At 40.5% G+C, this 26,101-nt stretch overlaps 1 protein-coding gene across 2 annotated transcripts in view; it reads right to left on the bottom strand.

Annotated features, from left to right (window-relative positions):
- Window positions 1-458: 458 nt before the first annotated feature.
- Window positions 459-26,101, bottom strand: part of Scrg1 (stimulator of chondrogenesis 1) — a 134,003-nt gene continuing 108,360 nt past the window's right edge. The window contains exons 1-3 of one of the 2 annotated variants that reach the window (XM_060381806.1): window positions 20,794-20,947; window positions 2,104-2,356; window positions 459-666 (exon numbers count right to left, since the gene is read on the bottom strand). In XM_060381806.1, the coding sequence (XP_060237789.1) occupies window positions 612-666; window positions 2,104-2,342 (294 nt within the window). In that variant the 5' untranslated portion in view covers window positions 2,343-2,356; window positions 20,794-20,947 and the 3' untranslated portion in view covers window positions 459-611. Of the gene's footprint in view, window positions 667-2,103; window positions 2,357-20,793; window positions 20,948-26,101 lie in introns of those variants that run through there. The other variant, XM_060381807.1, reaches the window with a different exon arrangement.

The raw sequence follows: 26,101 nt of genomic DNA, 5'->3' as shown, positions 1-26,101 counted from the left end.
AAAATGAAATTGATACTTCAGGCAAGTGTATCATGGTCTTAAGGTTACAATTATGTGTTTGAACAGTTTTCAAATTCTGCTCTGACTTCTTGTATTTTTAAACTTGAGTTAGAGAAATGGAATGAAGACTATTACTTTTGAGATTTTTTTTCAAAGCAGCAAAATTAGAACGTACTTAGGAATGTGGCACAGATAATAATATCTAAGGGTGAATTCTCTTTTTTCTTCTTAGTAGAAAATGTGTAGCTTTCCTTCCGAAAAGTTCAGTTCATTACCTCGTTCTTTGTTCAATTTGCCTGGTCAAAACCTACAACCAGTGACTGAAGTTTTCTGCCTTTGCATCAGGATTGTGGCTCTCTGTTAGGGGACTAGACCTTACTGAATGCAGTGCGCTCCTAAATAAAACTCCTTTAGCCAAACGTTTTTAAGCAGTGCTAACGATGTCCACAGAGACAAGCCAGATGAAACAACTTTTTATTCTGCATTAGCCCAGGTATACTCGGGCAATAGAACATATATTTCAATACACTGGGTGGACATGAGAAAGCTTGCTCTACTGATACAGTCTGTGGGAAATGAGGGGCCATGTTCTCCAGACTGCGTGCAGATCTTCAGTGATTGTTGCATGGGATCACAAAGGAGATCTTTGGTCCAAAGAAGACATCTCTGAAAGAAAGAGCAGCAGTTAAATTCACAGAAAACTGTGATACATGTCAGTCTATTCTGGGTTAAAAATGGACAGTGTTTCCCAGGGTTTCGGGTAAGACTGTACATTGTAGGCAAATAAAATACGAAAGATGAGTAGAAAGACTTTCCACAGGGGCCACAAAGACCAAAAAGGAAGCTGGGTTTTCTTTCACTATTTATGCTTGTATGCTATTATTTGTCTGTGAATAAAAGAGAAAATTAGGTCATTTCAAAACCTTATACGAAAGAGTTTACTTCTTTGATGTGGAGATGGGTTATAAAGCTTAAATTTGGGGCTAAGAGACAGATCATTAGACATTTCTTAAAAAAAAAATTAAACAACCTCTTAGATTTTATGCATATTCAAGTATGTTAAAGCTATTCTTATTTTTTGTGTAGGAAAGATGGCCTACGGTAGCATGAAAAATGGAATAGTATAAAATATTATGGGTAGGGTACTATGATTCTGACTTACTGGAAATACCCTTTGCCAGGTCTGGTGCCTCATGCCATGAACCCAGCACTTAGGAAGCTCAGGCAGGCAGAGTGCCCTGAGTGTTCAAAGTCTCCAGGTTAGTCTGTTCTATGGAAGAAGTTCCTGCCAGTTTAAGCTATACTTGAGATCTTCTCTCAAAAATAAAAAATTGTAATTGAATCATGAGCCTATTAAGTAGATGAAATTTATTAATATTTATAAAGGACTTATTATCACGGTAAATAATAAACCCTTATTGAATGTTATATTTATACAACATTTAAAATACAAAACAATATGTTTCTGGATTGTTACAATCATGACAAAACAAAATAATTGAAAAAAACTTATAAAAATATGTATAATGTTAAAAATCTATTAAAGTCAGACATACTGTATTACATATATTTATGCAGATTTTTTTCTTTCTTTCTTTTGAGATAGGGTTTTTTTATGTAGCCTTAGCTGTCCTGGACTCACTTTGTAGGCCAGGTTGGCCTGGAACTCACAGAGATCGGCCTGCCTGTGCCTCCCAAAGCACTAGCATGCTGAGATTACAGGCACGGACCACCATATCCCAGCTTGTGCAGATTTTCAAAGTCCGTGTTTTAAATTGTTGTGTAGGGAAGTCATTAGGAAATCTATCTTCATACCAGTGCTGCAAGGTGAGGATATATATTTATAAATTAATCGCTTGGAAAAAAAACACAAGACAATAAAAGATGATTTGTTTTGTTTGTTTTGTTTTTGAAGACAGGGTCTTCCTGGAACTCACTCTGTAGACCAGGCTCATTTCAAACTCACAGAGATCCTTCAGCCTCAGCCTCCCAAGTGCTGGGATTAAAGCCATGTACCTCCACCGTCCAGCTAAAAGATGATCTCTTGAGAGGTTTTTCCTACAAAGATTTCATAGCAATACATTTTGAATTTAGTTTCCTTACTTTGGGCAACAGAGCAATTCGCTGAAATTGCAGTAACAGATCATCTCACATCCCTTCCCATCCCAGAAATGATGCTGGACGTTTGTGTCGATCGGGGTCAGGTCGGCTCTGCCCTCTGGAAGGTTGTGACAGTTGCGATCTTTCAGCATCTTTCTGTAGCAGGAGAGGCGACTTGAAGGCATGGCTTGTGCTCCTAACAGCAAAGTTAGCCCGAGGGCGACAAGTACCACGAACTTCATCCTGGCTTTTGTTCCTGAGATAGAATAACAAACAAAATAGGTCTGCATTTGTTTTTTAAAAGGTGAGGTTCATCTGAACAGAATGTTTTGCATGTTGTCATAAACTTGAATACAAAGGGAGTTATTCTTTTCCATGCACTTTGTGTTTTTCCCAAGGCACCTTTCTGACCCTTTACATTGCTTTTTAAAGCAAAAACACTTGAAATACTTGTCTAAACATTCAAATGTCTGGACAACACCTTAAAAAAAATAGTGAGAGCCAGGGAGATGGCTCAGCTGCTAAAAGACTCTAGCCCAGGTCTGAGGACCTGAGGTCAATCCCTGCAAGTCACATAAAGAGCTGCAGGCAATGGCAAGCACTGTAATTCCAGCAGTCCTCTGATGAGGGGGAAGAAGAGACCGGCAAACAGCTCAAAAGCTCACAGGCTAGCTACCCTGGAGTACACAGCAGCGAAAACAACAGAGATCTGAGTTAATGCGATGGATGGTGAGAGAACTAACTCCCCAAGGGAGATATCCGAAGTTGTGAAGCGTCCATATCTAAACAAACAAACAAACAAACAAACAAACAAACAAACACCCATCTTGGTCACGGCAAACGCTGGGCCAAACACGAACGGTTCCCTGTTTTTTATCTGCACTGCCAAGGCTGAGTGGCTGGATGGCAAGCTTGTGGTCTTCGGGAGGGTGAAAGAAGGCGTGACCGTCGTGGAAGCCATAGAAGGTTTTGGTTCCAGGGATGGCAAGACGACCAAGAAGGTCACAATTTCCGGCTGTGGACACCACACCATTCCTTCTGTAGCTCAGGAGAGCACCTGCATCCTGTGTGCTCGAAGTACCCTGTCATCTGTGCTCTCACTGAAGTTCTTAGGTTCCGTATTTTCCTCCCTCCCACCCAAGTCTCGCTGGATTGCAGAGTTAAGCTTATGGTTATGAATAAAAAGTAAATAAGAAAAAAGAGGACCTCCGTCCTCCTGACTTCTGCAGAGGTGCCATGGCGTGCACGCGCCTGTGCTCGCTCAGATGTGCATGCACACAAACCCATGCACGGTGGACGCTCTCACGAGCACGCACACACGCTCACGCACACACGCACACACGCACTCACACACATTCACACGCACACGCATGTTCATTCACACGCACGTGCACACACACGCACACGCCCAAGAAAAAAGATGTTGACTGAGAACTGCTAAGGGGGAGGAGACTAAGGAGGAGAATCTTCACTTAGTAAGGTCCCCAAAGTCACACAGTTTTTGCGTGTACTCACTCAAGAACAACTGCTTTTAAGATAATATAAACTAATAAAAATCTGTAGAGCAAGTAGCAATGCCAAACACAATGAACCTCAGTCCCACCCTGACAGAGACAAGAAACTTATTTAAATATTTTATAAATTCTTATATAGTCCCAATTATTTTCAGATATTCCAGAATTATTCGTTGGACTCATTTTTTTGTTACAAACTTTTTATGAGTTTCTCAATAATATTCCCACCCAGACTGCTTCTCTGTGATTGAAGACGGAGGCCTGAAGTCTCCATCACGTGACGTGGCCATGGCCCCCTAACGTGGATAACTCACTGCAGTGAACCTACTCTGTTGACATCATTCTAACGTCCCACTTGCTGTAAAATAGTTTTCCATAGCTTCTACCTGCCAGTCTTGGTTTGAACCTTAGGGGTCATACCAAACAAAAATAGCTCCTCAGGAGATAACCCTTTAATAGTGGTTACACAAGACGGGGCTGCTCATCGTGTATGCAAACAGTCTGGAATAGCTTCTGTGTTACGCCTGGAGGGAGTGGAGATGGTTGCGGGAGGATGACAACACAGAACCAGAACCCACAGCTGTGCACACTGGCTTTGCTAACACGCAGAGGTATCTTTCTGGCACAGACTGAGAAAGGGCGCTCCTCTTTGCACGCTGCATTTGAAGAATATTTGTTTTTGGGCTGGAGAGATGGCTCAGAGGTTAAGAGCTGTTCTTCGATATTCCTCTACAGAGAGTTCTCTGTTTAACTCTGTTCCCCATTTTTTAGTTGGATTACTTGGTTTACTGTTTTTCAGCTTCTTTAGTTCTTCATATATACTGGATATTAGCCCTCTGTCAGATAAAGGGTTGGTGAAGATTCTTTCCCAGTCTGTAGGGCAGAGAAACACTTAAAGAAATGCTCAATGTCATTAGCCATTAGGGAAATGCAAATCAAAATGACCCTGAGACTTCACCTTACACCCATGAGAATGGCCAAGATGAAAAACTCAAGTGACAACACATGCTGGAGAGGTTGTGGAGAAAGGGGAACCCTCCTCCACTGCTGGTGGGAATGTAAACTTGTACAACCACTCTGGAAATCAATCTGGCACTTTCTCAGACAACTAGGAATAGCGCTTCCTCAAGATCCAGCCATACCACTCCTAGGTGTATGTCCAAAAGGGGCTCAAGTACACAATAAGGAAATTTGCTCAACCATGTTTGTAGCAGCTTTATTTGTAATAGCCAGAAGCTGGAAACAGCCCAGATGCCCCTCAACTGAAGAATGGATGCAGAAGTTGTGGTACATCTACACAATGGAGTACTACTCTGCAATGAAAAATAAGGAAATCATGATATTTGCAGGTAAATAGTGGGATCTGGAAAAGATCATCCTGAGTGAGCTGTCCCAGAAGCAGAGGGACACACACGGTATATACACACGCGTATAGACATATAACATAGGATAAACCTACTAAAACCTGTACATCTAAAGAAACTAATTAAGAGAGAGGACCCTGACTAAAACACTCAATCCCCATCCCAAAAGGCAAAGAGGATAGACATCAGAAGAAGAAAACAGGAAACAACCTAGGAACCTGCCACAGAGGGCCTCTGAAAGGCTCTGCCCTGCAGACTATCAAAGCAGACACTGAAACTTATGGCCAACTGCTGGGCAAAGTGCAGGGAATCTTATGTAAGAAGTGGGAAATAGTAAGATCTGGAGAGGACAGGAACCCCTTAAGGAGAGCAACAGAACCAGAAAATTTGAACACAGGGGTCTTCCCAGAGACTCATACTCCAACCAAGTACCATGCATGGAGATAACCTAGAACTCCTGCACAGATGTAGTCCATGGCAGTGTAGTGTCCAAGTGGGTTACAGGGAAGAGGGACTGCCTCTGACATAAACTGATTGGCCTCCTCTTTGATCACCTCCCCTTGAGGTGGGGAGCAGCCTTACCAGGCCACAGAAGATGATAATGCAGCCATTCCTGATGTGATCTGATAGACTAAGATCAGAAGGAAGGAGAGGAGGACCTCCCCTATCAGTGGACTTGGGGAGGGGCATGTGCGAAGAAAGGGGAGGGAGGGTGGGGCTGGGAGGGGAGGAGGGAGGAGCTTATGGGGGGATACAAAGTGAATAAACTGTAATTAATAATAACAATAATAATAAAGAGCTGTTCTTCCAGAGGTCCTGAGTTCAATTCCCAGTAACCACATGGTGGGCTCCCAACCATCTACAATGAGATCTCGTGCCTTCTTCTGACATGTAGGCATACGTGCAGTACAAAGTACTGTATTTTTTTTTTTTATTGAAAAGTTGTTTTTAATTAACATACAGAGCGATGGGTTTCAATGTGGCATTTTTATACACATTTGCTTTGGGCCGTCCTCCCCCCTTTTCCCCTTTGTACTTTTCCATCTCCCCCACTCCTGTACCCTTTCATCTAGGTCCCCTTTCTGCTTCCATATCAACTTTTTTCTATTATCCTCTTTTTCCCTTTCCCCTTCCTATGCCTTCTTGTTTTCCCGTCTTCCATTCCTCTTCTGGTCTCACCACTTATAATCATTTACACAACAGAAGAGCGGACATGTGTTTGTCTTTTTGAGTCTTGCACTTTGAAGGAAAACTGTATTGCTGAAAGGAAATGAAAGTATGAGATTTCCAATGGCTAGATACAGCTTCTGAGTAACTCAGGTAAGATGTGAAATTTTGAATAAAGACTGTTTTTTTCTAAGTTTAAGAAATAAAATTATCCATCATAGTCCTATAAGTTTCAGGTTTAATTTTATATTCTAATTTGAGTTAGTCATCTTTGATATGGCTTGTAAATTTTAGAATTGCGCACACCTAATTCTTATGTATAAACATTACTAAAAGAAGTAACAGGCTAGAGAGAAGGCTCATTGGTGAAGAGCGCTGGCTGTTCTTCCAGAAGTTCTGAGTTCAGTTCCCAGCATCCACATGGTGGTTCACAACCATCTAAAAATGGGACCTGATACTCTCTTCTGTCATACAGCCATACATGCAAATAGAGCATTCATATACATAAATAAATCATTTTTAAAAAGAAATGACAAAATGCGATCTACTTATGCGTTCTCTGATTTAATGGAGCAAAACATGAGTTCTACAGTGTATCACAATCTAGCATATATGTATATATTATTTATAACATATGTATATGCTATAATATATAATATACACATATATATGTTAGATTGTCAAATACTGTAGAATTAATGTTTATGTTAACTAACATATATATGTAATATATATGTATATATAAATATTATAACCTTCAAAAGTAATTTCTTAGCAGATCATAGATTAAAATTCATACTTAATTTTACTCCATTAAATTAGTTTTAGTTTGGTTTTGTTTTGAGACAGTGTCATGCAGCCCATGCTGACCACAAGCTATGTGGCCATGGACTCCTGATCCTCCTGTCTCCACCATCCAAGTGCTGCTGGCATTACTCATGCCAGCACTCTTAGAGTATTCATACGGTTAAAATGTTAATGTTACGAGGTGCTCCCATTCTCAGTTACTTCAGATGAGGCCCTTCTTTAATACCCATGAGATATACTTTTTAAAAAACAAAGCCACCGACCCCCTGAAACTTTTTTCAAGAAGGCTGGAGCTACCACTTTGTGGCAGAAAAAAAAAAAATCACATCCTGCATCTTTAAGGACGTATTTGTGTAGAACTAAACAGGCTCCATTCAGCAGGTAAAGTTTTTTTGTTTGTTTGTTTTTGTTGTTACAGCTTTTTGAAGTGTCACTGACATATAAGAAACTGCAAATAGTTTATACATCCAGTTTGTTAACTTTGGGTATGTGATTTTTCTTTCCCATGAAGTCATCACTGCAACCAAGATATTAATCATATAATTGCTGCTAAGTTCCCTTACACCCTTTCATTGCCCATCCCTCCTTGCTTTATATCCCATCCAGAAACCACTGATTTGCTCTCTGAAGCCACAGATAATATTCATCTGCTAGAATTTAATATTAAGTAGTATAAATAAAATCATAAAATCTTTTATGGGGGTTATTTAAGTACAGTAGTCTTGAGATTTGTATATTTTATTGCTAAATATTTCATTGTACATACTATAAACTATCTATCAAATTGTCTGCTAATAAACATTTGTGTCATTTTCATTTTGGGACTGTTAAGCTACTGAGAACACTTCTATATAAGTCTTTGTAAGATCAGGGAAAATATGGACATGTGGACTAGCTAGCTAGACTGGATAGTGAGGTCCACCTCAGTGTCATTCCTCAAGAATGACACTTTCTAATTTTTATTTTACTTAATGTGTATGTTTTGTCTGCATGCCTGCACGTGTACCACACGCAAGCCTGTTGCGTGCAGTGGAACTATGCTTATGGATGGTTGTGAGACACCATAAGGGTGCTGAGAATTGAACCCAGATCCTCTGCAAGATCACCAGCTGCTCTTGATGAACCAGCTCTCCATGCCCCTTTGGTTCTCAAGACATCATCTCTTTCTCTCCACGTCTGGGGCTTGCCAATAGGTTAGGCTGGCTGGCCAGGGAGCTCCAACGGGTCCCCAATCCGTACCTCTCCAGTGATAAGATTACAAGCACGTACGGCCACTTGTGTCCTTTTTCCCCCATGTGGATCCTAGGCTTCAAACTCAGCTCGTCATGTTTCCATGGCAAGTACTTTACTATTGCCCCGGCCCAGCCTAGTATATTTTAACTTTTAACTATCAAACTGTTTTTACAAAGTGGTTATGTGATTTTTATATCCCCACCAGCAGTGTGGTTTCTATACAGACTCCTGATTTGGTCACTTTTTACATATATATATATTTTTTTACACTTTTTACATGTATTTTAAAGCATACATATATAATGATATATCATTAATATATATTGTCTTTCTTATTTGTTGTTGATGGTGAGTCTCTTTATACTCAACAATTTTTTTTTTCTGGTGTGTTTTCTTTGATGAAGAGTATGTTCAAGGGCTGGTGAGATGCCTCAGCAGATGAAAGTGCTTATGGCCAAGCCTGATAATAATCTGAGTTCAATTCCTGGGACCTACCCAGTGGAAGGAGAGGACTGACTCTTGCAAGTTTTGCTCTGACAGCCCCAACCTAAAATAAATAAATAAATAAATAAATGCAATTATAAAAATTACATTTCAGCTCTGTTGTTCATCTAAGAATAATTGGATTATGTCTGAGCATGGCTGTGCATGTCTGTAATTGCGGTACTGGGAAGGCCAAGCAGATGTGCCAGCACATTAAGCCTAGCCTGTGTGTGCTACAAAGCAAGTTCAAGGCCAAGCCAAAAAAAGAAAAAAACAAACAAACAAAAAAACCAGTGAAATTCTGTCTTTAAAAAAAAAATTTAAAAAATTTAAATTAAAAAACCATGATAATCTGTGTGAAATTTTCTTGATTGTCAATTGCTGGTTGGTGTGGGGCCCAGCCCATTGTGGGCAGGAGATCCTCTCCTGCAGAAGGTTCTGGGTGAAAAAGAGAAAGAGAGCTGAAGGTGAGGCTGGAGCAAGCCAGTAAGCAGCCTCCTCTGCAGAGGTTCCTGCCTGGAGGTTTCTGCCATGAGTTTGCGCCCTGACTTCCCTCAGTGGTGAACTCTTGTCTAGACGTTTAAGAGCAAATAAACCCTTTCCTGCCTAAGCTGCTTCTGGTGATGGTGTTTATCACAGCAACCAGAACGTATTTTGTCAAACTTTGAGAGTTCTTAATATATTCTAGATATGAGTTCTTTATTAGATGGATTTGCTTGTAGCTATGGCTTTCAACTTAATCTTAGCAATGGTTTCCAAAGAACAAAAATTTTCAAATTCAGTAAAATATAATTTTGTATTGGTTTTTTTATGGGTTATATTCCTGTGCATCTAAGAAACTGTTGCCTTTCCAAAGTGCACAAAGGTTTTCTCCAGGTTTTATGTTTGTTCCATGGTCCACTTTAGTTAACTGTACACACTGCATCACATGAATTGAAGTTTTTCTTAATGTAGTTCAATAATTTCTGTGCTACATATTTAAAAGGATACTTTTTTGTCTATTGACTCTCATTTGCCTTTGTCAAATGTACTGATGTTTGTTAGTACAAATTCAGAGACAAAACTCCAGGCAAGAACTAAAGGAGAACCTCAGAGAAATGCTGATTACTAGCTAAATTGCAGGCTTAACATCACCTTATAATAGATGCGGGCCTCCTTCTAAGCTGTCCATTCCTTTCCATTCATCTATTTTGTGTGTGTGTTTACTTTTTTTTTAACTTGTGTGATTTTATTTATTTTTATTAATTACAATTTATTCACTTTGTATCCCCCTGTAGCTCCCTCTCTCCTCCCGTCTTAACCCCACCCTCCCAACCTTTTTCTCACCTGTGTCCCTCTACCAGTCCACTGATAAGGGAGGTCCTCCTTCCCTTCCCTCTGATCCTAGTCTATTAGTGTCCTCAGGAGTGACTGCATTGTCTTCCTCTGTGGCCTGGTAAGGCTGCCCCCCACCTCAAGGGGAGGTGATCAAAGAGTAGGCCAAGCAGTTAATGTCAGAGACAGTCCCTGTCCCCATTACTATGGAACCCTCTTGGACACTGAACTGCCATGGGCTACATCTGTGCAGGGGTTCCAGGTCATCTCCATGAGTGGTCCTTGGTTGGGGTATCAGTCTCAGAAAAGACCCCTGTGCCCAGACTTTTTGGATCTGTGTTTTCAAACAAACTAAAGTTTTAATTCCTGTCACCTTATAGCAATTCTTTGAATCAGGTAGAATAAGCCTACATTGTTCTTTCATAATTTTTTTTCGCAAGTCTAGGTCTTTTGTATTTGTGCATAAATCTACTTGCCAATTAAAATAAAAATCCTGGGGGAATTTTTATTGAAATTGCACTGACCCTTATAATATTGGACCATTAGAGTCATGAACATATTTTCCCATACTTTTATGTTTAACTATTTGTAGCTTTCTATTTCAAATGTCCATTTCATACCTTATTATGTTAAGAATATTTAGTATAAGATATACCCTCAAAGAAATATTTTTTTTAAATTTGTCTTTGTGTGTGAATGCGTGTGTGGTATGTATGTATGACACGTGTGTGCAGATGCCTGTGGAAGCCAGAATGGGATAGGATCCTTTGGAACTGAAGTTACAGCAGGCTGACTGCTACCTCAGTTCTAGGATATGGACTCAGGTCCTCTGCAAGAGTATCAGGCACTCTTAGCAACTACCCAGCTAAATCTCCAGCCCTGTGATGGCCATTTAAAATTCTCTGGCAAGTAATTCACATATCTCCCTGTTATTAAGAGCAGTTTCTAGATTTTTATCCTGTTTAGTTTGGACTCTTTTTCCCTATTTTTTCTATTTTGTTGATTTGTGTGTGTGTGTGTGTGTACGTGTATATTGGTATCTGCTCATTTGATTTAAACAAGCAAAAGAACACACCCGTCATCTTTCCCAGTCTTGATGAATCAGCTTTGTATAGGAAAATCGCTTGCCCTTGTGGGCTCTCTGCCTTTTTGCTAGTTTGAACAACTGTGTTTGCTCTAAATTGTCAATGGGTTTCTAGACCATATCTATCAGTGCTTCAAGACAGGTGAGACAGGAGCCAGTCCGTAGTTCTCAGGAAAGGTTGAGTGTTGCTTGTATGGCCCAACTCTCCCTGTCTCCAAGAAAGAACTGGGCACTGGAGCTCTTCACCTATTTATTCTGTGTTTGGCTGAGCTGGAGCGATACACTCCTGTTCAAAGTTCAATGTTTTCTTTGTAGCTGTGTATATAGTATATGCCTGGCCCTGTCACTGTACAAAGACAAGCAAAGCAAAAGCCAGTCCATTTGATGGCACTGAGAACACAGGCAAGAACAGTGCTCTGGGATTTCTTCCTGCTCTGTGCCGACTTGGGGGAAAAGATGTATAGTTCCCTGAGATCAGGTACACACTGAGCATTCTGAGCCAAAAAGACAGAAGCCAGTTCTTTAGGACCAGAAAAGTTATGCTACTAGCTGCACAGTCCAATTCCTTCCATTACACTTTGCGGGGGGTGGGGAGGGTGGGGATTGAGGGGAGGAAAAGTTGAACTGGGGTTTCCTCCTGATTGCCTAGCACTTGGTGCTAGGAGTGTGGATTATGGTAAGAGTGTGTCTCCTCTCCTCCTCCCTGTTTTTGTGTGGTTGTGCACTCATCCAAGGTATAAGGGCCTCTCTACTGATTGTTGTTGGGTTGGTGTCTATGAGGGAGGAAGAATGAGATCCCTCTCAAGTGTGCCATGTTGCTGGCATCCCTAGCACTTCTCTTCCCATGGTTTGGTCTTGCCTTTTAAGTGAGTGTTTAGACGTTTTATTCATGTGTATGTTATAAGCATCAGGACCTATATTTTTCTTTACTCAATTATATTTTAGGAATTTAATTAGTGAGAAAAGTATACATTTATCCGTGCAGTCATTTCAACTTCTAATGTGTTCCATTCCTCATGAGACCCATAGTTCTATCTAGTAACATTTGGCTTTATGAAGGGTATTATTTAATCTTCCTGTAGATCAACGTTGCTGATGATTAATTCTTTCAATTTTTGTGTATGTGAAAATGTTTCTAATTTACCGTTGGTTTTAAAAGTATATTTTCTGATGGAAGTTTGTTACATAGACAGATTTTTTTCTTTCACTACTAATCCTGGTGGGGTTTTTAAAAATTATTTATTTATTACTTATACATGTATGCCTATAGGTCAGAAGAGGGCATCAGATCTCATTATAGATGGTTTGAGCCACCATGTGGTTGCTGGGAATTGAACTCAGGACCTCTGGAAGAGCAGCCAGTGCTCTTAACCTCTGAGCCATCTCTCTAGCCCCAATCCTGGTGTTTTTAATCTGTCTAGTTTGATTTCAGTTGACTGTTCTCTTGTAAGTTGACTGTTTCTTGTGTGGTGATGCTAGGCTTTGAACCTAAGGCCTTAAAGATGCTGAGTAAGCACTCTACCACTGTATTACCTTTCTGTATTGTTGGAACCCCCTGCTTAACCCCTCCTCACCTGCACAAACAGGAAAACGCTATCTGCTCAGCAACCCACCCAAGAATCCCCATTCAGGGCTCAGCTTTTGACCATATATGGACCAATCCCAGCTCCTAGCTGACTTATCATCACCCCGTTCCTAAGATCTATAAATCCACCTTGCCTTAGCCTGGGCCCTCGATTTCTCTGACCCCATTCCTTGGGACCAGTGAGCTCCCCAACCCCCATAACAGCACCCAATAAACCTGTGTTTACCTGATTTTAGTCTGGTCTGATCTCGACTGTATTTGTGTCAGTGGGAGAGAAAAGGCCTATTACTTTCAGCCTGGGTTTCTTGTTTCTTGGCTTGCTTGGTAATAATCATCTGATGAATGTCAAACATTGAAGACTAGTTGGATGCTGTGTATTTTTATATTCTTATAGCTATTCCTATACTTTGTTCTAGGAAGTAGCTGAAATACTTGGAAATAATTTTACTCTTTTAGATCTTTTAAGGTTTGTTAGATGGTTTCATATCTGTGTTCATTCTAGAGGCATTTATTCTTCACCAAGATCAAATTCTCCCAAGTATTCAACTCAATGTCTAATAAAGTATTAATCTTTTCAATACTTCCATCAATGTTCTTAACCTTATGTGAGTAACCAGGTACCCTATTTACTAATTCTTTTGTATTTTTCCCTTTGACTTTGATTTTTTTTTTCCTGTGGATACACTGATCAGTTTCCTGCCCAATATTTCAATGTTTGTTCTGGGCTCTCTGAAGACATCAAAGTTTTCTCTGGGCACCTCTCTGCATCTGGTATCCTAGAGTAAGATCTCTGGCCACAACAGATGGTCGTCTCCTTTCCTCTCAGTTCAGGGCTCTGAGGGATTTTTTTTTTTTTTTGCTGAGCTGCCACCTAGAGTCCATCTTAAGGAAGTAGTGGGAGGCTGATTCCTTTTGCCTCAGGAATCAGTGTTGTTCCTGACTGAACACCCATTACCTCCACAAATGTTTGTTTCACACTGTCCCCTTTTAAAATTGTTTTTGTGTAGCAGATAATCTGGTTTCTGTTACTCTGTGTTGAGCAGAAACAAAACTCTATAGTGCTCTCACTGTATGTACTCATCTTTAGAGAAATGTGAAGGAGCACCCCCACCTTACAGAGTCTAAATATGACTGTGTTCCTCTTGGGTAATTCTAACCCATACGACAACTACCAAAGTAACGCTTTGTCTGTTGCCCTTCCTTAAGAGAGCTGTGGTCCACCTAGTTCCTGTCACTTTCACAAGGCAGTTGGATGGATTCCAAAATATAAATATGGACCATTGAAGTCTACACAATGAACCACTCAGGCTGCTCTTTTTACTTCCGGCATAACCCTTCTCTTTTTTGTTGTAGATCAAATAAAGCTGCTGAAATAGAACCTGTGTTGGGGGTTATTCTGATGCTTTATTTTATGCTAATTACTGGCCCCCAAGAGCTGGCTACTTCCTGAATAAACTCATGCAGATACACGTATTATATTATAATATTATATATAATATTACTAGAATAATATATTATAATATATTATATTATAATATAATATATAATGACATATATTATATGTTATATATATATAACATTTAAAGAAAGATACATTTTTTTTTAGGCTGGAGAGATGTCTCAGAAGGTAAGAGTTACCTAGTTAAAGAGCTCTTATAGCTTTAAGTCTGATGCGAATAACAAACATGAATTATATCTCTAACATATAGCTTATATCATTCAACACAGAGAGTTCACAATTAGAGAAGTGAGATATCTATTTTTTCGTAGAAAAAATTCTAGACACCATGCAACTTTAAATGGGTGTGATAGGATTGCTTTCTGATCAAATATAAATGATCAAAATTAATAGCAAGCTCTGGGTATGGTTGGTCCATATCTGTGATCTCAGGACGTGTGAGGCAGAGGCAGGAGGGTAATGAGCTCAAGGCCACGGGGTCTACATAGCAAGAGTTGAGCCTAAGAATTTGAGTTCTGTCCTCTAGAGCTTGCAAGCTGGAAGGAGAGGAATGACTACCACAGAATCTTCTTGGACCTCCACACACACACTCATGCCCTCTCTTCTGACAGCAACCAACCAACCAACCAACCAACCAACGAATGTATGTAAAAAAGTTAAGTGTGTATGTGTGTTTATCACAAGAGTCAATAATTTCAACCATCTGACTTCAATCTTTCTCACTAGGTTCTGTCAAAATGTTGGGTATAGGTGGAGGGGTGGGGTGGGTGGGTAAGGGAGATAGGGAAGAAACATATCTCTGTCATGCATTTGTGGGTTTTTTGTTTTTGTTTTTTGTTTGTTTGTTTGTTTGTTTTGTCTTTGAGACAGGCTCTTACTATGACTTGCCTGAAATTTGTTATGTAGACCAGGCTGCTCTTGAACTCCAGCTGCCTACCTCTGCAGAGTGCTGAGATTAAAGGTGAGTGTTACAGTGTCCAGCATGAGCTTCCTATTTTTTTTTTAATTATGAAACTATGATCTACTTTATTACTTAAGCTTTTCATAGTTTTATAGTTTTTCTATAAGGTCTTATTATATTTATCCATTGTGTTTTTCCTCCTCTTCCTCTTTTCTTTGTTGGGCTTTTACTATGTTTCTTGCCTTACCTACTTTTGTTTTTAGGCTCATTTATGGCTGCTTAAACTTTCTTTCCATTAGATCTCTCTTATTAGAACCTAATTGCCTTGTTATTTTAAATAATTAAGCTTATTTTTATTGTTACACATTTTTTCAAGGAACAATTTTTTGTCATTTTTATTAAATTCTTTTCCTTTTTTAAAAATTAATTACAATTTATTCACTCTGTATCCCAGCTGTAGCCTCCTCCCTCATCCCCTCCCAATCCTTTCCTCCCTCTCTCCCTCATCTCCTCCCTTGCCCCTCCCCCAGTCCACTGATAGGGGCAGTCCTCCTCCCCTTCCCTCTGAACCTAGCCTATCAAGTCTCATCCTGACTAGCTGCTGCGTTGTCTTCCTCTGTGGCTTGGGAAGGCTGCTCCCCCATCAGGGGAAGGTGACCAAAAAGCCAGCCACTGAGTTCATGTCAGAGACAACCCCTGTTCCCCTTACTAGGAAACCCACTTGGAGACTGAGCTGCTACATCTGTGCAGGGGTTCTAGGTTATCTCCATGCATGGTTCTTGGTTCAGTCTCAGAAAAGACCCCTCTGCCAAGATTTTTTGGTTCTGTTGCTCTCCTTGTGGAACTCCTGTTCCCTCCAGGTCTTTCATCTACCCTTTCTTTCATAAGATTCTCTGTACTTGGCCCAAAGTTTGTCTGTGAGTCTCAGCATCTGCTTTGATACACTGCTGGGTAGAGTCTTTCTGAGGCCCTATGTGGTAGGCTCCTGTCCTGTTCCCTGTTTTCTCCCTCTTCTAATGTTCCATCCCATTTGCCTTTCTGAGAGAGGATTGATTGTCTTACCCAGGGTCCTCCTTCTGGCTTAGCTTCTTTAGGTGTACAAATTTTAGTATGTTCATTCTATATTATATGTCTAATATCCACTTATAAGTGAGTATATACCATGTGTGTCTTTCTGCTTTTGGGTTACCTCATCAGGATGATCTTTTCTAGATTCCACCATTTGCCTGCAAATTTCATGATTTCCTTGTTTTTAATTGCTGTATGCTATTGTGTAAATGTACAATTTCTGTATCCATTCCTCAGTTGAGGGACATCTGGGTTGTTTTTAGGTTCTGGCTATTACAAATTTGTTATACATTTTTAATCAAAACAGAATTATATCACTTTTCCACTTCCCTTTCTTCCCATCAACCCCTCCCACATACCATTTCACTCTCAAATTGATAGTATCTTCTTCTTTGACTATTATTGCTACACATAAGAGAAAGAATTAGCTTATCCTGGAGATGAGTCCCTTTTTTGGTTATCCAAGACAGAGTGGTCAGACCTGTAACCATATACACACAAGCAACAAAAACAGACTAAGCAGGTGTGTGTGTGTGTGTGTGTGTGTGTGTGTGTGTTAAGTATACTTTTTAGGATTGAAGAGATGGCTCAGTAGTTAAAATCATTTACTGCTCTTACGGAGAACTGGAGTGCAATTCCCAGCATCTATATCAGGCAGCTCATGACTGCCTGTAACTCCAGTTCTAGGAGATCCAAGCCCTCTTCTGGCCTCTGCAGACACCTGCACAATGTGATAAACATAAATGAACAAACACACACACAGATGCACACACACACACACACAGATGCACACACACATTTTTTTTGAAAATAAAACTCACAGCTTTAAAAATGACCAAAAACTGACTTATTCATTATATGATGCACAGAAAATACAGACAAGAAAACCCAGAATAAATACCAAATATTGCTTAGGATAGGGAAGACTGTTTTGGCATTTTGTATGTAGATATTTAGAATTATTGTTCAGTTTGGTCGTGCAAACATAATGTTTTGAGTAAGAAGAAAGTGAGCCAGGGGCAAAATCCAGGGAAACACAAACATTTGTGTACTGTGTAGAAGGTAAGTTAAGAGAAAGAAGTTATCAGTCATGAAGGAGATTGAGAAAGTACAGAGCTGAAAGTCTAGGCTCAAAGGGAAAGTGAGTGAAAAGCTGATGAGAGACATATTGAATTTGATATTAACTGAAGCTGGCTCTTTCAAATGTCTCTATTACATATGTACATATAAATAAAATAAATCTCAAAAAATACAAAGGGTCTGGAAAGACAGCCAAGCACATAAAGGCATTTCTTTTCACCACTTATAGAAAAGAGCCTACTTTTGTTCCTAGTACCCATGTCAACCAACTCACAAACCTCCTCTAACTCCAGGGAATCACACTTGTGTTCTCTCTCTCTCTCTCTCTCTCTCTCTCTCTCTCTCTCTCTCTCAAAACTAGAAGGAACCAATTTCACAGAACTTTAGAATATTATTTTTGTGATACTTAAATATGGGATGGCCACCCTATATTTAAGTGAAAATGTTGAATAATTTAAGAGTTGCATATGATCTTTAAAAGTCAAGGTTGGAACTAGACATGTGAGAGTAAGGATGTTTACAGATGGCAGTGACAGCCATGAACCTGACAAGGAGGGAGTGTAATCCAAGAAGAGGCCAAGAGGAGGTCTGGGGTGGTCTGAGGCTTGGAAGACAAGATGCCAGCCAGCACCATGAAGGCAAAGAATGAAGGTTAACAACACTTAAAAAAAAATCACTCCAATTAGTTCATGTCAGAGACAGTCCCTGTTCCCACTACAATGGAACCCACTTGGACACTGAACTGCCGTGGGCTACATCTGCGCAGGGGTTCTAGGTAATCTCCATGAATGGTCCTTGGTTGGAGTATCAGTCTTAGAAAAGACCCCTGTGCCCAGATATTTTGGTTCTGTTGTTCTCCTTGTGGAGTTCCTGTTCCCTCCAGATCTTACTCTCCCCCTTCTTTCATAAAATTCCCTGCACTCTGCCCAAAGTTTGGCTATAAGTCTTAGCATCTGCCTTAATACCCTGCAGGGCAGAGCCTTTCATAGGCCCTCTGTGGAAGGCTCCTGTTCTGTTCCCTGTTTTCTCCCTCTTCTGATGTCCATCCTCTTTGCCTTTCTGAATGGGGATTGAGCATCTTAGCCAGAGTCCTCCTTCTCGATTAGCTTCTTTAGGTGTATAGATTTTAGTATGTCTATCCTATATTATATGTCTAATATCCACTTATGAATGAGTATATACCCTGTGTGTCTTTCTGCTTCTGGGATTCCTCACTTAGGATGATCTTTTCAATAAAATAAATTTAAAAAAATCACTCCAGTGCCTGATTCAATGCTTGACTCATAGAAAAAAAAATAAAAGAAAAGAAAAGAAAGAAAGCATTTACTTAATGAAAGAAGAAATAAATTTCTGGAAAAGCAGGTATGTTACCATACCATGTACATCACATCTGTGCCAGAGCACAAAGCTGTGTTTCTGTCCAAGGCTCAGTTTTCAGCAGTGGAAATTTCCACACCTGACAAGCACCTATGGTGGGCTTTTTTTTTTTAAATTTCTTAAACACTTTATAAATTATACATTGTAAGTGAAACCTTCTCTTCCTTTACTTTGGTTCAGATAAATAGCTTTAATTCTTACCCAGCAAATGCAAGAGTGTCTGGGCTGGTTGGTTCCCTGGGTTTATTTGCCAGTTTTGTTTTTCTCACTAAGAAACACCAACCATAATCCTCAGAAATCTATCAAAACTTTATATTTTTCAAATGCAAACCAGAGTGAGAAGACTGATGATTTTGAAGGAAATTACTGTCCATTTTTCCCCCTCTCTCTTTGAGGTCATGTGTATACAGTTAAAATTCCTCCTGGAGAACATTTAGCTTGCAGGAAAACCTAGTGAGAGACTGTGGATCTTAAGGAACGTGAGAACCCTTGAGACTGGTTCGGCACTGGTTTCCTAAAAACTTCACATTGGTGGTCTTAATATCATTCCTAATGTCGTGTGATACATCCAAATATTGGTGTTCTTAAAATTTCACATACACACAACACACACTTTGTCAGGAGAATAAAATCACCGCAGAGGACGCAGAATACAAAGAAGGCGTTTCCACACAAGCATGACGTCATTGCACTGTCTCTCGGAAGGGAATTGCAAAGTTTAGTTCCGTGAGAGGTTTTGGCAAGCTTTTGAGTGGCTGGAGTTAAATGGAGACTTAACAAGGAAAAACTAAACCATTTAACGGCCAAAACTAACAGGGAGAGGTAGTATAAATATTCAGCCGCCTGTGGTGTGGCGTTCATAGAGGCAGCTAAGGCCAGTTCTGGGAACCAGCGTTCAGAGCAGTGGAATAACACAGGGTTGCCGAGTTAGACTGAAGGAGCAGTCCGTTTCCAGATGTCGATCCAACAGCTAACAGGACAGAAGCAAGCCTGCACAACCAACGGACAACTCTAGCCCTGAATGTTTGACACTTGATATTTCAAAATGATAGCTGGGAGAGATCAGTCGTTGTCCTAACTGTGCTATCTTGGGCATTGAAGAAAAAAAAAATCAGTTATTACTTAAATTCCTTCTTTTATTTTTTTTTAAATTTAATTTATCTACCTTTATTTTATGTGCATTGATGTTTTGCCTGCATGTATGTCTATGTGAGAGTGTTAAATCTTGGAGTTACAGACAGTGGTGAGCAGCCAGGAGGATGCTGGGATTTGGCCCCAAGTCCTCTGGAAGAGGAGGTCAGTGCCCTTAACCACTTAACCAATCCTCCAGCCCCTCCTGTGTTTTCTTGTCAAGTGTCTTAGAGGGAGGTTGTGCTAGGATAGTCAGGTCCTGAAGTGAAATATCCCAAAGAGCATGCCGAGAAACAGAAATGGCATAGAAAATGGATAAGCCTTTCTAAAACTTCCTGTAACATGTGTGCAGCCCAAGGCCTCGAGACACCTTCACCCTTGGGAAAGTGGTCTACACGGTCACAGAAGCCTTCAGGCTCCGTACAGCATGCTGCTGCATATTAATACTCAACCTTGTATCATTCTAATTCTTTTCTGACCATAATAACTCATCAGAGGAGAAAACAGACCAACAGTGGAGGAGAGCTTTCTCAGAGACTGTGCAAGGAATGGGGTCAAGGACTCTTAGAGAGGTATTGTGTTTCTAAGTCATGAAGGGAAAGTGTTCTCTCCACCTCAGCAGACACAGACTCTGCGCTGTGTTCCGTGGTGAGAACACCACGGAGTCAATGAATTCCCTCTTTGTGCCACGCGTCGCTACCGGGTTCTTTTCAGGAATCGTAGTTTCTAAAAGCAAAGCCATTTGCTTTCTTTGACATTGCAATTAGCTTCATGTAGAGGATTGTCAGAGCAATCTTGTGTAGTTCATCACCTGCATGTAATTCTGAAGGGCAGGAGGCTGATGCAGGGTGAATGACAGTGTGCAGTCAGTCTCTTCTTGAAATGTGGTCAATGACTTTCCCAGCCAAGGACCCACATTTGCTACCCTCTTTTGATCAGATTCTTTGCTTTATCGCAGAACCCATCTCTTTTGAAGTGCATGCACTGTTGTCTTAGAGGGTTTCTCAATCTATGTCTTTCCCTTTTATTCAACATGCACACATATTTCTGCTCTAATCTATAGCAGCAGTATAGAAGAGAATAAATGATATAAAATGTTTGCATAGAGGAAAAAAAAACTACATACCTTTTGCTTTCTTTTCAGTGTTTTCGGCTGAAGACTCTTCTTAAATGCTCCAGCTCACTGGGTAGTCTGGGCAACAGAGAAGAGAGGAGGGCTGGAAGGAGGTTCTTTACAAATGAACCTCTGTCTGCCTTGTCTCTGCCTGGGATTGACAATCTCAGCTCCAGCCAGAAAGGAGGGGAGAAGGGGAGTGGAGGGAGACAAGAACGGCCTCTCTTGGGCTCTTCCAAAGCAGAATGAACTGAACAGTTTTTCATGGAGAGAAATGACTAGTTTATACAAGAACCTTCACAGTGCAGAGTTGGAGTGGGGAAACAGGGCTGTAACAGTAATCCATAAGAGAAAATAGGAAGAAGGTAAAATGGAATTAGCAACAAAGAGAAAACTGAATCACCCCATTAGCGATTATGTTATGTCTAAGACAGCGCTAGCTGAAAGAAGAGAACATTAAATTTTCAAGGGTTTGGGACTTGATGGACTGTGCTGTCATTCATTTGGAAAAAGATTCTCAAAGGGGGAGCTGTTATTCAAACAGGAAAATGAATATAAAAATTTTGGCTAAAGCAGGAGTGGGAAGACAGAAATTAGTTACTTGGTAAATGTTGAGTTTAAGGAACATTTGGAAATGTTGGCAACTGGTTTTTCAGACCTGGAGCTCAGGATAAATTCTGTCTAGAGAATCAGCATTTACTAGCTAATCAGCTAAATGACAAATAATAACATCTGAATGACATATAGAGTTTTTCAAATAAGTGATAGCTTTGCCTCCCAATATTTACTGTGTTTTATGATATGCTCATTACATGCAAGAATATATTTCCCCTCTTTGTGGCCCTCAGAAACAACTTCTATTTTAGAACCTTTTATGTGAGGAAATATCAGAGATGTCAGATAACTTTCCCAAGGTCACCCAGCCATTAATAAACAGGTCCCATACAATTCTAGCATCTTCAGTTTTTACCCTTACACTAGAATTCTTCTCAAAATGGATTATAGAAGAAAGCATAGTGCTGGGACAAGAATCTTAAGGATCATCAACCTCCAAGGGACGGGTAGACAGCTTGGAAGAAAACTACAAAGGGGTAGCCGAAAAAATACTGTGAAAATCAGAAGAGTGGTAGAAGCCAAAGGACAAGTATTTCAATAAGAATGAGGGTGAGTGGGAGGCTCTCAACAGCAGTTCTGGGAAAGCTATTCATGCCCACCCAGAAAGGGGTAGGTTCTGGTAGACCAGCATTTGCCTGCTATAATGCTTAACTTAGTCCCTTAGCTTAGTCAACCTTACACAACATACAATCACCTGGGAAGAGAGGCCCACTCGGGGCTTGTGTACATTGGGTTAGCCTGTAGGAATACCTGTGGAGAATTGTGTAAATTAAATTAATTGATTTGGGAAGATCTAGCCCTCTGTGGGAGGCACCATCCTCTAGGCAGAGGGCCCCAAACTGTGTAAGAGCAGAGAAATCAAATAAAGCACAAGCAAACAAGCTTGTTTCTGTTCATTGCTTTTTGCTCTTGATTGTGGGTATGATGTGACTAGCTATTGGAGCTTTCTGCCTTGGCTTCCCTACAATAATGGACAGTAACAGAATTGTAAACTAATATAACCCAGCTTTTCTTCAAGCTCCTCCTTTCTTCTTTCCTTCCCTCCTTTCTTCCTTCGTCTTCGTCTTCATCTTCCTCCTTTTTTTGTTAGTTTGAGCCAGGTCTCTCAACATGGCCCCTGCTGTCCTGGAACTCACTTATGTAGACCAGGATGGCTTCAAACACACAGAGATCCACTTGCCTCCGCCTCCGATTGCTGGGCTTACAGAAGAGCACCACCATGACCAGCCTTTGTTAATTTTGGTCTAAATGTATAGAAATATGAGGAAAATGGGAAAGTGTCTTCGTTGCATCTGAAGTGCTACCTGCCTTGTTCAGCTTGTGCAGATCTAGTTCAGAAGTATGGTGCTAATTAGGTATTCCCTGCAGTCAGGTCCTGTCTTTTCGCTCTCGTGTCTCGAATTGTATGACTCATTCAGTTACCTTTCTGCTCAAGAGAGTTTTATATCATACTATTACATCCAGCAATACCCAAGTACGCAACATTCCTGGCACTACTTCTTGCGTGCTGTCTTCAGCTGGTACGCAGCAGTTCATGGTAATGGACTCAGAGTCTCTGGACCCCATCTGAGTCACTTAGGTAAGTGTTCCCTGAGGACACACATTTGAACTCAGGCTTTCTAGTTCCTTATTAGGATGTCAAACATTTATTTATTATTAGCTGGGCTTTCTACTGTGCTAGGGGAAAATACTAAACATTGTTAAGTTTTGAAAGACTTGCTGTTACCTCGATGCCCATTACACAAAAGTTGTCCAAACCGAGTTGTTACAAACCAAGACTGACACCTGAAGGATCTGCTCTTGTGTTTCTTCATCTGAGGTCCAAACCTGGAATGGTGGTACATGCCTGCAATACTACCACTGGGGAAAAATGAGGCAGGTTTGAGGCAAGCTTGGACTACATAGTGAGACCCTGACTCAGAAAAAAAAAATTAGGCTCAAATTTGAAACCAATATTTGTTGTCTTGTATAGAAGCCTCTATTTTTATTTTTATTTTTTCTAATGAATTGCTATTCAGGCCTTTTATTGAACCTTACTTTATGTTTCCCTGGAGACCAATTGTTTTGGAGACAGTAAAAGCCTCGCAAAGTGAACATTATAAGTGACAAAAAGCCAATTTTTAAGCAAAAGTCATTCAAATACACTACCAGATTTCTAGAAAACATATCTAGTTCTGATTTTATATTCCATATTTAAATATTGATAACTGTGCTTTCTGTATTTTTATTTATAAATATTATCATTTCTAGACCAAATAAGGTTTGCTACAAATAAAAACTCACAAATTAGTGACAGATGATTTCAAAGTAAAAGGATATTTTATGTAGAACTTGAACAATTATGTTCAAAGAACCTGCATTTATTACACTTGAAAAGTGGTCTAATTTGTGTTTCTTTAAAAAAAAAAAAAACAACAACAACCACAACCATCAAATCCTTGCAACCAGATGAAGTCTCAGAATCATCTCAGATATAAATAATTTCAGACATCATAAATCTTACGTTTGTGGGGGGAAAAATGGGAACATTCATCAACTCTCCCCCAGATGCCCACTGGGGGACTCATGCATATGCCCTGATTCAGAACCTGCTTGTCTGTTCCACAATTGGCCTCTTTTTCTTGCTTCCCTTAGGCTCCAATCCCTGCAGAATCTCTGAGTCAATGGAGAAGCAGCAGCTGTTTTTTTCCCAGCAGAGAGGCAGGACTTGTCGTACATGAGCGTTCTTGACAAAAGGAAATCTCAGGATGGTCGCACAAATGTAGAGCTAACTCACAGCATGCTTTTTGAATGAGTATCTACAGACAACACAACTTTTAACCTATTTCATAACCTCATCAGTTAAGAAACATGCTATTGCATTCACGTAATTTTTTTTTTTAATTCTGTCAGACTTTTCTTCTTTTGTTTAAAACTCTTAAAATTTTCTCTCTCAAGATTTCTGCAGAACCCTGGGACATTTGTGCCTAGAATGGCTTTTGCAACTAGGTTAAACAAAGTAACCTCTGTTTCTCAAAGTTAGCTCCATGCCACTGAAGCAAAACCTAATGAAAACAGACAGGCCTGAGGAGTCTCCAGTGAGGAGGCCCTGCAGGGGAAGGCAGAACCACCAAGTCGCTGGTGGAGCAAGATGTGGTGCTGATGGTGTTACAGCTTCAGGAAGAAAAATGTTGAATGAGACAAAATTGTCCTGAGATGCAGCTTCATCAATGTAGTGTAGTGGGAACTGCCAGGTGGGCTGTAGTGGGAGCAGGAGAAGAGTCTGTTCATTAGAAAAGCAAGGATAGGTCCCCTTTTCCCTGAAAAGAGAGAGTAAGGTGGCCTTTGGGCTTTTTGAAAAAAAATTTATACCTACAGGTCACTAGTGCTATTCAAAATAGTGAGACATAAAGTAAGAAATGGGCGTCAAGAGGGAGGTGTGTCGACGAGGAACATCTCCTTTTAGGACTTGGTGGAACAGGTAAGATGAATGGTAATATTAGTGTGAGGGGCACACTCCCAAGAGAAAAGGTGACAGGCTCAGAGTGCAGAGAATGACGTTCCAGATGCCAGTGTGAAGTGTGTGCTCTGTCAGAAATCTCGCTCACTTGACAAGCCAGGGTGGTGGAGCATTAAGCGTCTTGCGACGGGCCCCAAGTTGTTGTCCTAATCTTCCAAAGCTGTTTCACAGTTACATGAATCCGATGGGTTGACAATGTTAATAACGATGGTATCAGTGCTGGTTAAAATGACACTGACTGTCATTACTAGGTGCAGTCAGTCCTCTTCCCCTGTTGTGTTAAATATGAGCAAGTTACTTCCATGGAGATGCTTTTAGATGGAGGAACCACTTTCAAAGGGATGAAGGAACTTGGACCAGTTTCATACATTTTAAAGTCATGGGGCTCTAGCTGGTAATAAAGGCAAAGGTTTGCTCTTAATCAATTTACCTCAGCAACAAGGTAAGTGAAGAGAGTGTCTTAGTGTTTTATTGCCGCGAAGAGACAACGTAAGCACAGTAACTCCTATACGGGAAAACTGCTAGCTTACAGTTTCAGAGGTATAGTTCATTATCACCCTGGTGGAAGCATGGCAGAGTGCAGGCGGACATGGTGCTGGAGAAGGAGCAGAGAGGTCTACATTTTGATTGGAAGGCAGCAGAAGGAGACTGCCAGATGGGGCATGGTTTGACCACAAGAAATTTCAAAGCCTGCCCCCACAGTGACACGCTTCTTCCACAAGGCCACACCTCCTAATACTGTCATTCCCTATGGGCCGCGTTGTTGGTATAATGTTGTTGTGGAATGTATACAATTTACCCTTGTTCATTCAAATGCTGATTTCTCTACCCCACCGCCTGATTTCAATCTGGACATTGCATTGTGATGTTTATTCTAAGCATCACCTGCCATGTATAAACATGTCACCATTTGTTCTCTGTATTTTTAATAAAACAACCAGCCAATGCCGAGCAATGGAGAGAATAGGGTGGGACATCCTGGTCTGGAGGGGAGGAGAAGGAAGCGAGTGGGAGGAGTAGCAGAGCAGAGATCTGCAGGACAGGACTTGGAATCCTGTCCTGTGGAGAGATGAACCGGACCTAAGATATGACTAAAAGCAAGTATAATGTGGGAAATCTGAATGGGGGGAAACTATGCGGGCTTGGAGGTCTAGGGTGGAGTAACTATTGCCCAGCATTGTGCTCTAGGTTGATTATACAAACCCT

The sequence above is a fragment of the Meriones unguiculatus genome, chromosome 4 (assembly GCF_030254825.1).
Source record: "Meriones unguiculatus strain TT.TT164.6M chromosome 4, Bangor_MerUng_6.1, whole genome shotgun sequence".
Lineage (NCBI taxonomy): Eukaryota > Metazoa > Chordata > Mammalia > Rodentia > Muridae > Meriones > Meriones unguiculatus.
The sequence above is the reverse complement of the archived record's forward strand: the minus strand, read 5'-3'. Positions and strand labels throughout refer to the sequence as shown.